Raw genomic sequence first — 18,728 nt, 5'->3', positions numbered from 1 at the left:
AGAGTCGAAAAGATACCAAAGGAGTTAGTAAAAATGAAATATTCCATTTGAAATTGAAAAGCTGGTTGCAATCCATAATTAATTTTTCCTATGAGCTATGGCTATAACAGTCTCCTCTTCTCAAGAAAATGTAAAAATTCCCAAATTATAGTCTTAAAATTGTTTCAAAAGGCAATCACATAAAGTCTTCAGTTGATTTTTGTTATATTACCATTAGAAAAATAAAATTTAAAACTCCCACAACTATTTTTTGTCCATACTTTCTTTGAGAAAAACACTAAAAATACAAATATTTCAATTAAATAAACAGCATACATTATTTATTTATATAAATCTGAAAGCAAATAATTGTATTTTATGGTCAACGATAAAAATTACCATAATTAAAAATAACTTCAAGAAGAATAAAGTTTTGATGTTACTGTACCTACCTTTAATGTGATACTATAATGTCCAACGAAGGTTGCCTTTATCCATGATCTTGAATGAGGATCGCCCAGGAATTCTATGTGATACTCTTCAACATTTCCATCTGGGTCATAGCTCACATATTTCCCTTTAAAACGGTCAAGGCAAAGTATCCCTGGCCAACTTTCAAAAGAAAACATTTGTAATTATTTTGATGCTTTTAAAAAGGCAGACATCAACACATCAATCAATCACATATTAACTTCCTCCTTTGAATTTTAATGACTTTTCACAAAACATATATTCCCACTTATATCTTTCAGAGTTAGGATATTTGTTTGATACAAGTAATAAGTTGTGTTTTATAGTTATAGAAAGCTTTGAAATAGTCACAAGTTTAAGATATAGATAAGACATAAGGAAAGAATTATAAAGCAAAAGAATGATCTCCTGGGACAACAAGAGCTATTTAGGCACTGATGATAGAAAAGATTAAAAAGAAAAAAAAAGATTCATCAAATTCAGGTAGAGCTGAATTAACTCTAAACAATTGAATGATTAATTGGCAAAATGTTAACCCAGTAAGTACGGTTTCTGATGGAGTAGGAGAGAGCTGGTGCTTCCTGAGCCAGGTCTGTCAAAGGAATCCTGGTAGCTCAGGCTTTGATAATGCTGTGGAGTCAAACTACTGTGGGAAAAGCAGAAACAGAGCTCAGCAGTTCCATCCTGTCTCCTTCCTCCATCTGCTGCATTGCCAGGTGACCACATTGTTCAAAAATCCTCAACATTGAAAATAAAATTTATTCTTTGTTAAAAACAAACATTTAGAGATATGTTCTTCCATGACATAAACCTCCACAAATTTCTTGATATGTTTCATTTTTCTCTTTGGTCTTCATTTCCCACTTTTTGCCCATTTTACTCTTCTACCTTTTTTGTTTTATTTGGTTTTTCTATTTCATAATATGCAGCAGAGAGCTCCTGTCATTAACACCCCTGATAAGCAAAAACTGAAATAATATTTCTATATGGAGTCTGAACAGGAAATTAGAGAATAGTCCTGAAAAACTTCTGAAGTGAGAAAACCCACACCTAAGAAGTTATTCATTTTATTTGGTTTATCATGTTCTGTTTACAAGGAAGTTTGAAATAAACTAAAAATTTATGGGTACATCATAACTGTAAAAATTCCTGATTGTGAATGTAAACAAAAACAAATTTAGTGCTAAGAAAATTAGAATTTTTAAGTAATATATTTGCTCAATATTTTAAAAATAATTTCTGTAATTTAAACAGTAAAATGAAAATTGATTCAAGGCTATTATAAGAGAAACTGAGGAGGAATACCACAGATATTTAAAAGTGGTCCAAAGAAAAAAAAAAACTGGGGTGTAATTGGAAGAGACAACTTACTGAGGCAAGTTAATGGTGCCAGTGTTCCCAGCACTCCTTTGAGGTTTTGATTATGTTCCTCCCACCAACCTGATGAAGTTTTTTTTTTTTTTTTTTTTTTAGAGGGAGTCTCGCTCTGTCACCCAGGCTAGAGTCCAGTGGTGTGATCTTGGCTCACTGCAGCCTCCGTCTCCCGGGTTCAAGCGATTCTCCAGCCTCAATCTCCCAAGTAACTGGGATTACAGGTGCCCGCCACCATGCCCAACTAATTAGTAGAGATGAAGTTTCACCATGTTGGTCAGGCTGGTCTCAAACTCCTGACCTCAAGTGATCCACCCGCCTCGACCTCCCAAAGTGCTGAGATTACAGGAGTGAGCCACTGGGCCTGGCCTATTTTCTTCATTTAAATGAAAACTGAGTCTTGGAGCTATTCTGTAACTTTCTTAAGAAGACTGTTAATAAAAGGTAAAAAAAAAAAATGAAAAAGGACTTTCTAATGCCAAAGCCCAAATGTTTTCCACTAGACTAGATCATAGTCATGGCTCAGAAGCAGGATCAGTACCAAAGGAAGGGAAACTATAGGGAGGCTATATTCAACTCAAGGAAGGAAAAAAAGAAAAATACTTAAGAATAATTAGCCCAAAGATGGAATATTCAGCCCCATAAATTCCATTTCCTTGCTGGTTAAGGGCCTAAACAATCATTTGGTAAAGAGTACCAAAGTATGTGTGGTATATAGTGTAGGAGTATGTGTGTTTGTGTGTGTGTAACAATGTGCTTTGCTTATTTAAGTGGGGCAACCACATGATCTCTGAAGGTTTTCTCCAGCTCTATGATAAAATCAATTTGATGACGATTATCTTATACGATAGTCAAAAGAGTAAAGTTACTAAAATAACAAAAGGCCTTTCTTATCAGATGTTTGATCAATAAGGATTGCTACTACATCAAGACCAAGGATAGAATGATGGTGTGCTTTCAGTGAAATAAAACTGAAAAAGATACAGATGAGTTCATCTCAGGAATACCTATTTTTTTCATTCAGATAATACATTGCAACTATAGCTAGGTATTTTATTTATCTTACATACATATTAGGTCTATAATTTCTTAAATACTTAGTATTAATGTATCAAAAAATTGACTTTTTATTTTAAAAACTACAAATCTGAAATCAAAATTATCATCTTGTATTTAGTACAATGTAAATTACTAGGCTAAAACTATCCATGGCAAAATTGCACTTACATATCAACTAAGTGTTAAAAAATTAACCAATCATTCTACACTCTGACCTACTGTTCAGAGAATAAAGCAGGAAGGGAAGGCAGCAAATAAAGTCAGCAAGCTATGATTAAGGAATGTACAGTTTTACAGATCAAGGTTTAAAATATGCATATCTAATATACCAAACCATTCAGAAATCTGTACAGCTGTCAAGTGCTACTTCACTTTGCAGCACTGTAAAGTCCCAGTTAGATAATGATGTTCATAATCCCAAATCCTGTACCCCTCTACCTTTCATATGTCCCAACATGTTATAGCCCAGTGATCTGAGACACAGAATGCTTAGATTTTTTCCAACATTTCCTAGCGGTACAGCAAAGTCCAACACATGCTCAAGTCTCTGACTGGCAACATTTTTCTCTGGTTTTGCCATAAACCAGACAAGAGGCACTAATATGGTTCGGCTTTGTGTCCCCACCCAAATCTCATCTTGAATTGTAATTCCCATAATCCCCACATGTCGTAGGAGGGACCTGGTGGGAGGTAATTGTGTCATGAGGGCGGTTACTACCATGCTGCTGTTCTTGTGATAGTGAGTGAATTCTCATGAGATCTGATGGTTTTATAAGGGGCTTTTCCCTCTTTGCTCAGCACTTCTCCTTGCTGCCACCATGTGAAGAAGGATGTGTTTGCTTCCCCTTCTGCCATGATTGTAAGTTCCCTGAGGCCTCCCCAGCCATGCTGAACTGTGAGTCAATTAAACCTCTTCTCTTTATAAATTACCCAGTCTCAAGTATGTCTTTATTAGCAGCCTGAGAACAAACCAATACAGGCACCAAGCAGGTATCTAGACCTCACTGTAACTAGTTCCTCACTGTGTTGCTATAAAGTTCAAACAAACATATACTTTACACATTTTTGGGTTTTGGCAAGTTTAAAAATTGTAAAGTGACATCATTATGGGCTGAATTTTGTCCTCCCCACACCCCCAAATTTGTATGTTGAAGTCCTAACCTCGGATGTGGTCATATTTGAACAGAGAGCCATAAAAAAGGTAATGAAGTAAAATGAGTTCATTAGCGTGGGCCCTAATCCAATATGACTGGTCTCCTTATAAGGAGAAGAAGTGAAGACAGACATGCACAGAAGGAAGACCATATTAGGACACAGCAAGAAAATAGCCATCTGCAAGCCAAGAAGATAGTCTCAAAAAAAAAAAAAATCCTGCAGACACTGTAATCTCAGGATTTCTAGCTTCCAGAAATGAGAAAATAAATTTTTGTTGTTTAAGCCACCCAATCTGTGGCATTTTGTTATGGCAGCCCTAGCAAACAAATGCAATCATATATATGTAAGATGTTTGCTACAACTGAGAGGAGAAAGAATGATACAAGATATATTTGCTTCATTAAGGTAACTATTTGTAAACTAAATTATTTAGATAATTTTAAAATCTAAAGAAGGTATACAAAGAATCTGAAATCACAAAAATAAAATATCCATAAATTGCTTGAATTTGAGGTCTGTAGATTATTAATCTGTTAAATTATCAATTGATATCAGTTATAAAATAATAAATCTAAACAACCCATAACCAAATAAAAAAAATTACTTATATTAGTTCATTCTCATGCTGCTATAAAGAACTGCCTGAGACTGGGTAATTTATAAAGGAAAGAAATTTAATTGACTCACAGTTCCACATGACTGGGGAGGCCTTAGGAAACTTACAATCATGGCAGAAGGGGTAGCAAACATGTCCTTCTTCACATGGAAGCAGGACCGAGAACTGAAAGAACTGCCAAGTGAAGGGAGGCAAGCTCCTTATAGAACCACCAAATCTCATGAGAACTTACCTAGTATCATGAGAAGAGCATAGAGGAACTGCCCCATGATCTAATCACCTCCCACAAGGTCCCACCCCCAACCTGTGGAAATTACAATTCAGATTACAATTCAAGATGCGATTTGGGTGGGAACACAGAGTCAAACCATATCATTCTGCCACTGGCCCCTCCCAAATCTCATGCCCTCACATTACAAAACACAATCAGGCCCTTCCAACAGTCCTCCAAAGTGTTAATTCCTTCCAGCATTAACCCAAAATTCCAAGTCCAAAGTCGCATCTAAGACAAGGCAAGTCCCTTCTGTCTATAAGCCTGTAAAATCAAAAGCAAATTAGTTACTTCTTAGATACAATATTAGTACAGGCATTGGGTAAATACACCCATTCCAAATGGAAGAAATTGGCCAAAATGAAGGGGCTACAGGCCCCTCCAGTGGGGCAGTCAAACCATATAGCTTTGAAATTATCTCCTTTGACTCCATGTCTCACATCCAGGTTACACTGATGCAAGAGGTGCGTTCCCACAGCCTTGGGCAGCTCCACCCTGTGGCTGTGCAGGGTACAGTCCCCCTCCCAACTTCTTTAACAGGCTGCCGTTGAGTGTCTGTGGCTTTTCCAGTTGCACAGTGCAAGCCCTCAGTGGATCTACCATTCTGGGGTTTGGTAGAAGGTGATCCTTTTCTCACAGCTCCACTAGGCAGTGCCTCAGTGGGAACTCTGTGTGGGGGCTCCAACCACACATTTCCCTTCCGCACTCTCGTAGCAGAGGTTCTCCCATGAAGGCTCTGTCCTTGAAGCAAACTTCTGCCTGGACATCCAGGCATTTCCATACATCCTCTGAACTCTAGGTGGAGGTTTTGAAACTTCAATTCTTTATTTCTGTGTACCTGCAGGCCCAACACCACATGTAAGCTGCCAAGGCTTGGGGCTTGTACCCTTTGAAGCAATGGTCTGAGCTGTATTCGACCCCTTTTAGCCATGGCTGGGACACAGGGCACCAAGTCCCACAACTACACAAAGAAGCAAGGCCCATGAAACCATTATTTCCTCCTAGGCCTGTGAGCCTGTGAAGGGAGGGACTGCCATGAAGACCTCTGATATGCCCTGGAGACATTTTCACCATTGTCTTGGTGATTAACATTTGGCTTCTTGTTACTATGCAAATTTCTGCAGCTGGCTTGAATTTCTTCTCAGAAAATGGGTTTTTCTTTTCTATCACATCATCAGGCTGCTAATTTTCCAAACTTTTATGCTCTACTTCCCTTTTAAACATAAATTCCAATTCCAAACCATATCTTTGTGAATGAATACATAAAACTTAATGCTTTTTAGAGCACCCAAGTCTCTTCTTGAACACTTTGCTGCTTAAAAATTTCTTCCACCAGATACCCTAAATCATCTCTCTCAAGTTCAAAGTTCCACAAATCTCTAGGGCAAGGGTAAAATGCTGCCAGTCTTTTTGCTAAAGCATAGTAAGAGTCACTTTCATTCCAGTTCCCAAGAAGTTCCTCATTTTCATCTGAGACCACCTCAGCCTGGACTTCATTGTCCACATCACTATCAGCATTTTGGCCAAAGTCATTCAACAAGTCTCTAGGAAGTTCCAAACTTTCCCACATCTTCCTGTCTTCTATCGAGCCCTCCAAACTGTTCCAATCTCTGCCTGCTATCCAGTTCCAAAGTTGCTTCCACATTTTGGGGTATCTTTATAGCAACACCCCACTCTGTGTGGTATCAATTTCCTGTATTAATCTGTTCTCGTGCTGCTATGAAGAAATACCCAAGACTGGGTAATTTATAAAGGAAAGAGGTTAAATTGGCTCACAGTTCCACAAGGTTGGGGAGGCCTCAGGAAACTTACAATCATAACAGAAAGGAAAGCAAACACATCCTTCTTCATATGGCAGCAGGAAAGAGAAGTGAGAATAGTGCCAAGTGAAGTGGTGGGGGGGAGTCCCTTATAAAACCATTGGATCTCATGATATCTCACTCAGTATCATGAGAACACCATGGGGAACTGCTCCCATATTCTAATTACCTCCCACAAGGTCCCGCCCCCAACACATGGGGATTACAGTTCAGATTACAATTCAAGATGAGATTCTGGTGAGTTACAGAGCCAAACCATATCATTACTGATCATAATTAACAAAACAATGTAAATTAATAAAAATATTTCATGCTTGGTATTTAGTGACATAAAAATTCAGATTCTAGGAAGTTGACGAGTCCCAACTCTACTGCCAGGCGGTGGTTACATGGGTGCACAATCAATAGAGATGGTGGAATGTCAGAATGAAGTAGATGTTCAGTTGCTCCCTGGAGGCTGAGCAGAGTCCTTTGGCTCTTGTGCCTCTGAGTTAGGGAAAGCACAGGTAGAGGACTACCTGGCAGTCATAGGTTTTAGAAGAGGAAGATCTCGAGCATTACACATTGTTTCCAACTGTCTGGAACCCAAAGAAGCCTAATATGTTAAAAGAACTCTAAGTGATATCAGAAAGTCAGTTGTAGCTTCAGGACCTCAATGAAGAAGACTATCTGGTTATTATCAGGTTCACACCACAGTATCTCATTGTTTGGTGACTGTTATTAGGCTGTCTTTAAGAACAAACTTGAGCAGAGTTTACCTTGTAAACTTACATTGGAAATTTACATTTCTGAAGAAGTCCACTAGAAGGAAGATCTCACTAAGAAGCAGAAATAGAGACTCCATGGCAGCAACAATGGAGACCCCAACTTAACAGAAATTTAGGAACAATGCGTCTTTCAACCTAATTAACACCTATTTTAAAAGCAACCAATCCATAATTGTTACATTACAGTGTTAAAACTGTAAAATGTAAGAGGTTTATATTTAATAGTTGTTGATTTAAAATTTCTCAAAGGATTATTGTCAAGCAATATCAAATTAAAAGTAGCATAAAATAGTCTCAAGATTTCTCAAAATTAAGTCATAAAAGTGGGGAGTATTTTGCAGTTATGTATAACATGAGTGGCTATTTTGATGGTCTTTGATAAATCACATCTCTATTGGGTCTAAGAGTATTCATTTTAAATTATTACTTTATAAATATAAATAAAAACAGAGATGACTCTCAAAAAGAATTAGATGCTAATGAAAGAGAAAGCTTCTGTTCACATTTAAACATATTAAATCATAGAAAATCTTCATGCCGATCTAAAAACAAATTGTGAAAGATATTGTCACATGTCCAAATAAATGGGGCACTTCAGTATTTCTTCATGAGACAGAGGGAAATTGTTTGACTCTTAGTCTGTATATCACAGTTAAAAATGAATGTGCTAAACTAAAGGAAAAGCTGAGCAGAGACAATAGATGTAGAAAACACGATTACTTCTCATCTCCTACATTCATCATCTTTTCCGACTTGAGGTGTTTGAAGAAAGCTGATGTCCACTTTGTGCCCTTATGCTGACCTCATTCTGAGTTCAGACACTGTCAACCATGATAATGCATTCTGCACTTCCATTTCTCTATTTTTCCTTTTACTGGGATGAGAAATTCTGAAGCATTATCAGGAGATTTAATGATGGAAAGGGAGAAGAGTGGGCAACCCAATGGAAAGTTATCAGAATTACAAGAAAAGTGTATGATCAATTTTAGAATCTGTGGGTGGTGAGAAGTAAAATGCACAAATGCAACAAAATCAAATAGACACCAGTCATTGAAATCCATTAGAGGAAAGGGCAAATTTTGACAGGACAAGTAAGCTCAAGGGAATGCCAATGTATCAGGAAAAAATTCATGTTTTACATGTTTGTTATCCAGCAGAAATGATCTTTAATAAGATAATTATTGCCCCCATAGAAGTTGAAGTTTAATCATGGTTTCGGGTGCAACATAGCCAATTAGAAATACATGACTTCATGTTTAAATAGGTTTGGATGTATAAGTGGAGAGCAAACTTTACTTGGGGCTTTTCCCTAAACTGTTGGAAACAAAATGGATGAGTTAGAATCATGACTAAATGTTATATTTGCCAAGAAATCTCTGGACTGTACCTAATTGCAGGGGCTGATGGAAAAGGGAAGTTTTCCTTTCAGACACACACATTATGAGTATATTAATTCATATGCAAAATAATGCAAATGAAAAGTAATCAATTAATAATTTATAATACTAAAAGGATCTAGTAGAAATCTCAATTTGTCAATTTATATACTGTGTCTAAAAAGTATCACTTGATTGCTTTGTTAACTTAAAGCCATATTTTATTACCAAACTGGACTATAATAGAATGCAAATATATTTTCTATAAATTAATTTTCATATTTTTGACAGAGCTTTGTCAAATATCTGTGTAAATATTCCTGAAGTAGTTACCGTAACAGAGCCTAGTTTCTGCTTCACGATATGTCTTCCTGAATTGAGATATGCACCATTTTTTTCTCTAAAGAGTCCAGACTCTTTCTAGCCAAATACAATAGTGTATGATCAATTTTCTTAAAAACAAGGCTGCTTAAACACTGTGGAGAGTTTTATCTTTCTAGTACATGCAGATGTTTCCATATCCTAGTATATAAAGGCACAACCCAAAGGCAAAATGCTATATATATATATATATATATATATACACACACACACACACACACACACATATATATATATAATTTTTTTGAGATGGCATTTTGCTCTTGTTGCCCAGGCTGGAGTGCAATAGGGCTATCTTGGCTCACTGCAACCTCTGCCTCCCGAGTTCAAGCGATTCTCCTGCCTCAGCCTCCAGAGTTGCTGGGATTACAGGCATGCATCACCATGCCCAGCTAATTTTGAAATTTTGGTAGAGACAGGGTTTCTCCATGCTGGTCAGGCTGGTCTCGAACTCCCAACCTCAGGTGATCCTCCTGCCTTGACCTCCCAAAGTGCTAGGATTACAGGCGTGAGTCACCACACCTGGCCTACATATATATTTTTATAAGTACATAAATATATGCTGTGCCAGAATGTAGAAGTAGATATAACTGTTATAATTTGATTCTTCCTGGAATCTGCACATAGAAGTGCTATTCTCTTGACAATTATTTGTTTTTATTATATAGATATAAAGCAGGTATAGATTCTGTATCAGTCTCTAGCTAGCTTTATTATAGAGAATCAACTTTTTTGAGAAAGAATAACTCTGATATGTTGACAAGATTGAGTTTCTGAGCCTTAGAAGCTACATGTAAGGCCATAGGCTAAAGAGAATTGACGCAGATAATGCTACACCGCTAGGTATCTCTGGGGCCAGCAGCTAATCTTTCTACTTGGAACTTCAACATCTATGACATTGCTTAATTAAGAACTAATATTTGTTTCTAGTAGGTTAATTCTATCTTTATATTTTCCTATTGTAATTCGTCCTGTTATTATCTTTCTATATATTTGTGCTACTGAATAAGCAATATAAGTAGATTTGAGTTTCTTAATCTGTATTTTGTGTGCTCAACTTAGTTTATAAAGAGGAATATATGTGACAACTTAGTCAGATGCATTCTACTCTCCAGTAAATAAGAAGGTAGATAGAGCTGTAATTTTTGGGCATTTTGATGTCCCTAATCATAGATTAGAGATAATTGAGGGACTGGGGTAAAACATGTTTCATTTTTAAGTCTTAAGCCTCAGTGACCAGCACAACACTTCAAAAGAAAAGTTTTAATCAAATTTCTAACACAGTATTTCAGACACAGTGACCAAAAAAAAAAAAAAAGAATCAATTTTTTTGAGCTAGAATTAAAACTTTAGAATTTTCCTTCGAGAAAACAAACACTGTGCTTCCAAAATGTTAATTAGAAATAAGAAAAATTATGTGGGACTACAAATACCTTCATAAGTTCTCATAAAATAAGTGTTCATATTCATGTCTTTTAAAACATTTTTTCTTACGTAACTATTTCCTCTTGATGTCCCTCCTAAATCATTACATGGAAGCCAATTAACAATATAATTTTTAAACAACATTATCACATTTGATCTTTAGAAAAGCCCTCAGTAACAAAGGCCACATTTTTCTAGATTTCCCACATGTGCAAAGATAGTAAGCACATTACTTTGCTACGGCTGCCATAACAAAATACCACAGACTGGGTGGCTTAAACAATAGAAATTTATTGTTTCATAGTTGTGGGGGATTAATATCTAAGACTAATACATTGACATGTTTGGTTTCTTCTGAAACCCCTCTCCTTGGCTTACAGACGTCCACCTTCTTGCTGTGTCCTTACATGGTCTTTCTTCTGTGCACATCTTGGGTTCTAATCTCCTCTTCTTATAAGGAGGCCAGTCATACTGGATTAGGGTCCATCTTACTTTGGTCTCATTTTCATTTAATTACCTCTCTAAGAATCATATCTGCAAATATGGTCACATTCTGAGGTACTGGGGGTTAGAGACTTCAACATATGAATTTTGAGAGAATATAATTCAGCCATAATCGTAAGTGATAGAGCAAGAACATACATCTAGGTATTGATTTAAAGGCTCTGTGTGTGTTGGGGGGGGGGGGGGGGCGGGAATAAGACCACCATAGTCTATGAAAGCCAAAATCCTATTTTCTTCATGGAGAATAGTTGAACATGAATGAAAACAAGGTAGTGAGCTAGAATATATATTTAAGAATGTTATGTTGAAAAATGCAATGTAAAATAGTAAGGGATTCTGGAAAGATAGCAGTAATGGTGGTATAGTTTTAGAATATCCTGAAATTTCCCCATAAATACAGGTAGGGCAACTATAATAGCAAAACCAAACCTGACGCACACCACCTATAATGAAACTAAGTGGTAAGCTACCCACATGAACACCAAAATAGGAGCAAATGGGCATAAACTACTAAAAATTATATGACCCCCACATAATATTAGCATCTATTTGAGAGGAAGGAGGGTGGGAGGAGGAGGAATGAGGACTTTAAACTTGCAACAAGCATTTACAGGAAAGTGCAGCAAGTTGAACTAAGAACAGCAGCCAAAACTGTGAGATGGATTGCAACAAAATCTGAAAGTGCTGGAAAAGTGTGGGCCCTATGAACCAAGAAACCAAGATCCATTCCAGGATAAAAGCTCACAGGGGCCGGGCGCAGTGGCTCACACCTGTAATCCCAGCACTTTGGGAGGCCAAGGCAGGCAGATCATGAGGTCAGGAGATCGAGACCATCCTGGCTAACATGGTAAAACCCTGTTTCTACTAAAAATACAAAAAAATTAGCCGGGTGTAGTGGCAGGTGCCTGTAGTCCCAGTTACTCGGGAGGCTGAGGCAGGAGAACGGCATGAACCCGGGAGACGGACCTTGCAGTGAACCCAGATTGTGCCACTGCACACCAGCCTGGGCGACAGAGCGAGATTCCATCTCAAAAAAAAAAAATTAAATTAAATTAAATTAAAAAAAAAAGTTCACAGAATGAGAAACTACTGGGAGCAAAATCTAAACTGAAGAGGACAGGATCAATAAGAAACAAAGGAAAAAGAAGATACAAATAAAAGTGGGGATATAACATCAAAGGCACCAACCATGACAGAAAAGAATGATAAAGTGGAGTTTATTAAAATAAAAAAATCTGCTCTGCAAAAGTCACTGTCAAAAGAATAAGATGACAAGCCACAGAGGGGGAGAAAATATTTGCAAAATATATATCTGATAAGACTGTGATATCCAAAGTATACAAAGACCTCTTCAAACTTTACAATAAGAAAATGAACAACCAGATTTTAAAATGGGCAAAAAATCTGAACAGGCACCCTACCAAAGAAGATATACAAGATGGCAAATAAGCATATAGAAAGATATTCAAAAGCATATGTCCTTAGGAAAATACAAATTAAAACAATGAAATACCACTACACACCTGTTAAAATGGCCAAAATCCAGGTGACACCAAATGCTGGCAGGGAGGTGAAGCAACATTGTTGGGAATGCAAAATAATACAGCCACTTTGGAAGACAGTTTAGCATTTTCTTAAAAAACAAATAACAACACACATACTCATAGCATACTGCCAGCAATTGCACTTCTTGGTATTTACCCAAAGGAACTGAAAACAGGTCCACATAGAAGCCTGCACATGGATGTATAGAAGCTGTATTCATAATTGCCAAAACTTGGAAGTAACCAAGATACCCTTCAGTAGGCGAATGGATAGATAAGTTGTCCTACGTATAGACAATGGAATATTATTCAGTTGCAAAAATAAAGGTGTAATCAAGCCATAAAAGGACATGGAAGACATGTAAATGCATATTACTAAAAAAAGAAGATAGTCTGAAAAGACTAAATACTATACAATCCCAACTATATGGCATTCTAGAAAAGATAATCCTATGAAGATGGTAAAAAGATAAATGGTCACCAAGAGTTTGGATGAATGGAAGGGTAAATAGGAGAAACACAGAGAATTTTTAGGCCAACAAAACTATTCTGTATAAACTATAATGGTGGATACATGTCATGATACATTTGTTAAAACCCACAGAATACATAACACAAAGAATGAATCCTAATGTAAATTATGGACTTTATTGATAATGATGAGTGAATGCTATTTCATAGATTATAACAAATGTACCACACCAGTGTGGGATGTTGATGGTGGGGCAACCGTGGGTGTCAGAGGGAGAAGGGGACATGGGGAAACTCTCCATACTTTCCATTCCATTTTTCTGCAAACCTAAATAAAGTCAATTAATTAAAATAAATAAAAATGTAAATGTTAAACATTTAAAAGTAAACAAGGGGGAGAGAAAAACCTAGGAAATTTAAGAACACAGGCCATATTTTTGATACTTTGAGAAAACAATAAAATAAGGGCTCTGGAACTTTGAAGTGGGGGGTAAGCTAAAAAACAAACAAACAAACAAACTATTCTCCAATGTATGGTTCTCAACAAGAAGAAGTAGATTCATTTCTTTGTATTTCTCCTTCTATCAAAAAATCTGCGTGTTATATATGAAAAAAACATAAAAAGATTCTCAAAGTCAAAGAGAAAATGATAGACTAGCTAGGGATCCTGTGACTTGAGGAATGACATGGCAGTGAGTTTCTTGCCACTTTATATTCCTCAGCTGGGTACTGAAGAAGCCAGCAACCCAGAAACACCAGTGAATACAACCAGACAAACAAAAAAAAGCTCCAGTGAAGCCTGCCCTTTTTAGCCAAAGGACCAGGATAGGGGGAGCCTACCAAGACAGAAAACTTATACAGAATAACTGCTTTATCCCAGAAAAGCGTCATGGAAAATATATGGCCTCCACATTTACCCCGATACCAAAGGCCAATGGTGAGCCTGGACTGCAAATCACCCAGTAGTAATGGAGGACCCTTCCTGCTCAGGTGGTGGCAGAAAAGGCTTAGCTGGAAGCTGAGACTTTTACCACCTTCCAGTGTTAACAAGACCCTCCCGCTATGGTGTCAATGAAGTTCACCTGGCAACAATGAAAAGTTCATCCTACACCTACTAGCTAGGGTTGTGAGTGGGGAGCTTGAACTCTCTCCTCCGCCCAGTGGAATTGAGGCACCCTTCCCTCCCTTGGAAATCAATAGAGGCTGAGTGGAGAACCTCGACTCTTACTCCCATGTGGGAGTAACAAAGAGGTGCTCCCACATATCCTGCTGATGTAGTAGCAAAAGCAGCCTGCTAAATGGGTTTAAATAAGATCCAAAATGAAAAGAATATAAAGTCTAGTAAACAAATAGGAAATATAAAGAACCAAATGAACATTTTAGAATTGAAAATACAATATTTTTAAAAGCTCAATGGATACTTTCAATACAGTATGAATATAATAGAGAAAAGAATCAGTGAACTTAAAAAGAGAACAATAGGAATAAACCAATCTGAACAGAGAGAAAATGAACTGAAAAAAAGTATTACTCCCTCTTGCCTTCTGAACAAATAAGAAGTCATTTCATATAAAAGTACTCAAGAAGAAAAGATTATAGTAGAATCTAATATAAAGATGTTATGGTAAATACCCTACCAAAAAGTGAAAGCTTATCACAGAGGCATGGCCTTACAAAGATCAAAATTGTACCTGAAAGTTCAAATTGAGATAATAGAAATTAAGAAAATAATGCAAGTAATGAAAAAAAGCAACATAAATTATAATTAGAAAAACTAAAAAAAAAAAAGTAAGTGATTAGAGAAAAAGATTTGATGATGAGAACACATGGACATGTAGAAGGGAATAACAGACACTAGGGCCTACCAGAGGGTGGAAGGTGGGAGGAAGGAGAGGATTAGCAAAAATAACTAAGGCATACTAGGCTTAATACCTGGGTGATGAAATAATCTTTACCACAAACCCCCATCAAACAAGTGTACCTATACAACAAACCTGCATATGTATCCCTGAACCTAAAATTACAATTAAAAGAAAAAGATTTGAAAAGAGAAGAAACATAATTAATGAAATTTTTTTTGTGATTTTGACAAAAAAGACTAAACCAGAACACAAAAGCAATTTATATACCTTCAGAAAAAAAAGAAAAAAAAAAAAGAAATTTTAAAAAATTGAAAAGATAAACACAGTTCAAGAAAAGGTAATACAAAAGATGGACAAACATCCACCATAAGTAATATCAAAATCCTAAAATAAGAAAATCAAAGCAATGCAACACAACAAATATAATAGGTTATAATTTAATAAACCTCAGCTAAAAATAAGACTTGAAGTTATAAGCTGAAAGTGCACACTGCATACTTGGGAAAACCAACCCAGAATGGGAAATACTGGAATATAATAAATCAATATAAATCTAAAGAAAAAATATTTTAGGTATTTAGGCAACAATTACAGAATACATTCTTTTCAAATGACCATGAAACATTAATAATACATGCCACAAGAAGGTATGGTGGGCCATACAATAAGAATCAGTGGAACTGATTATAACAGATTTAAATTAGAATGCAATAAGATACATTAAAATTCCCCAATATTTGGTAATTTAAAGACACACTTCTAAATAACCCATTTCAAAAAGGAAATGACAAAGAAAATCAGTAAATATTTCAAAATGAATAATAAAACATAGTATATCAAAATTTGTATGATGAAGCTACAAGACTACTTGAAGAGAAATTTATAGCTTTAATTGCCTATATTGGGAAGAAAAGAAGATTTGAATTCAGTTACCTAACTTTCCCATTTAAAAAGCTAGAAAAAAAAAATCCAAAGAAGTATAGAAAAGAACAATGATAAGAAATCAAGAAACAAGTAGACAAAAGAAAAATGTTGAATCTTCAAAAAGATTTTTAATATTCATAAACCTGGCAAGACTATACCTCAAAAAGTCACAAAACAACACAAACCTTACCTTGGCCAATTCTGTAATTTTACCAAAACCAGGCTTCCAAGAGGGAGCTGTGAATAGACAATCTTAAATCCACACTGATGAAGCTGAGACTCTTCAGGGAAGTCTTCTTCAGAAATTGAGCAGTTATTATATCTTGAATCAGTGTTCATGAAGCAGTACCATGGTTCATCCTGATCAACTTTGGCTGCATCCTCACTTGACAACAGTCTCCATTTCAAACAATTTTCATTCTCACATTGAACCCACACTTTGTTTACATACATGTTTTCCACTGAGGAATCCATTGCACAGTTACAATATTCAATCTTACCATCCAATTTTTCTTTATCCATTAAGGCATTTAATCTGGAAAATAAGAAAGAGGAAAATAACAGAATGAGGATTCAAGAGTATAAGGAGAGAAAATTCAAACTAAAATCAGAGAAATTCCTCTTTGATATCTTCTGTTCCCATCCCCTCTCTATCCTACAAAGACTACATATGTTGAACACATTGTTTCCACCTACCCAGAAACAAAGGAACAAAATAGAAACAACGATCACTCTGAGCATAAAATGCACCAAAATTAAAAATAAGAAAAATATGATGGAACCAAAGAGGAGCAGAGGTTGACTATAGTTTCTATTAACCTAATATATAGCACATGTCTGGTATATAACAAGTATATTTTCCCATGATAACAGCTAAGCCTTATTGAATGCTGACTAGGCACCAGGTATTATTCTAAGTGCTTTATACACATGGCTTATATAGTCTTCCCAACAACCTTATTAGGCTCATTTTTACAGACAAAACTGAAGCTAAGAAATGTAAAGCAATTGTCTCAGGTCCTGGAGCTGATACACAGTAGAGCTGGAATTTAAATGCCAGCAGTTTGATTCTAAGTTTGTGATCTTACCCATTAGTTTGTACTGCCTCTTGAGTACATATACAGCATGACTAAATGATTCTTTTCTTCTTCTGTCTCAGGAAATCAAATGCAGCAAAATATTTCAACATACAGAAATGCAAGATTTTTTAAAAATTAATCTCTTCCTTATATAGTTTCAGCTTTTATTCACTATTAATTAAATTTCTCAGAGCTTTTTTGTTAGAAAAATTTTAAACATATAAAAAATTTGAATTGTGTAACAAAGCCTCCAAATTCTGGCTTCAATAACAATGTATATAGTAATAAATAAATATAAATAAAATACAAGTAAAACTAAGTACTGGCAACTTATTTTGCAATACAAAGTCTATTTCTTAAAAATAAAAAGACTGATGTGCCATATACACGAATTAGTAGAACACTACTATCCAAGTATAAGCACCATTTAAAGAATCCTTTAATTTATAAATTAATCATATATTTAGAAGCTCACTTACTTATATTTGTCATATACCTTACCAGGAGCACTGCAAATTGCTTTAGAAATTTGTCAATGTATTTCAATAGCCATAGTTCAAAAATTTTGACCTATTAATCCCACTCATACAAATGTAATAAAATAAATTTTAAAAAGACGAACCAATACATATGAAGACCAAAAACATTCAGTGTAACACTGTTTTTCACACTGAAACAGTGAAAAAGTGTAAAAACAGAGTCAAATCTAGCAGAAGATATAAACTTTTACTAATGATATTTGTTTTAATGTGTTTAATTATTTCATTGATGAGAAAATGCGTAAGGAGCAAAACTGCAATGTGGATTGCAACTGAAGTGAATAAAATTTTTCTCTACTCTCTGGGTCACCAGTCAGTAAAGCAGAAGTGACTGAGGTTAGACTTTGGAGCCAGGTTATGTGTTACTCACAGAGTCCCTGTCCTTTCCTAAACTTTCACTTGACATCAAGTGTGTCTGTGTGTAACAGCTGTTTTTGCTTGTTTAGTTCCACTCTTCATATGTTGTCTTACTATGCTGGCTAAGACAGATACAACATTGATTAGAAGCCATGATAGTAGATTTCTTTATCTAATTTTAAAGAGAATGCTTTGAATGTTTGACTGTTATGTTGGGAGTATGGTTTTTGTAGAGACCATTAAAAGGTTACAGAAAGTTGTTTTCCTTCTATTACCGGCCTACCAAAAGGATTTTTTTAATTGATATTAATCATAATGTGATGTTCAATTTCATAAAATTCTTTTCTGCATATACTGAGATAAATATATGGTTTTTCTTTTAAAACATATTAATTGGGTATATTATATTCATGGATTTTTTGAATAATAAACTATACTTGTATTCTGGATAATCCCTACCTGGTTATGCCTCATAAGTTTTTAATATACAGTGCTGTATTTCATTTATTAATAATTAATATTTTTTATGTGTGTATAAATAAGATTTGTCTGTTATTTCTCCTTTTGTCTTTGTCTGGTTTTCATATGAAGATTATAAAGTTACTTCATTAAGTGAAGTAAAAAATGTTCCCCCGTTTTGGGAAAGTTTGCCTAAGGGAGGAATTGTCTAATTTTCACATAAATTTTATGAATTTTAGTATACCTACTACATTTCTCATTATATTTCTCTCTTTCACTTTGAAGTTTATGCCCTCTC

At 35.6% G+C, this 18,728-nt stretch overlaps 1 protein-coding gene across 1 annotated transcript in view; it reads right to left on the bottom strand.

The window, feature by feature from the left end:
- The window catches only part of ZCWPW2 (zinc finger, CW type with PWWP domain 2), a 108,801-nt gene extending 92,276 nt beyond the window's left edge, over window positions 1–16,525 (bottom strand). Inside the window, exons 1-2 of the mRNA XM_011961525.1 lie at window positions 16,187–16,525; window positions 432–591 (exon numbers count right to left, since the gene is read on the bottom strand). Coding sequence (XP_011816915.1) covers window positions 432–591; window positions 16,187–16,518 — 492 coding nt within the window. The 5' untranslated portion in view covers window positions 16,519–16,525. The remainder of the gene's footprint in view (window positions 1–431; window positions 592–16,186) is intronic.
- Window positions 16,526–18,728: the final 2,203 nt, after the last annotated feature.

Source organism: Colobus angolensis, unplaced genomic scaffold, assembly GCF_000951035.1.
Source record: "Colobus angolensis palliatus isolate OR3802 unplaced genomic scaffold, Cang.pa_1.0 Scaffold56, whole genome shotgun sequence".
NCBI lineage: Eukaryota > Metazoa > Chordata > Mammalia > Primates > Cercopithecidae > Colobus > Colobus angolensis.
This window is presented reverse-complemented; position numbering and strand designations above follow the sequence as displayed.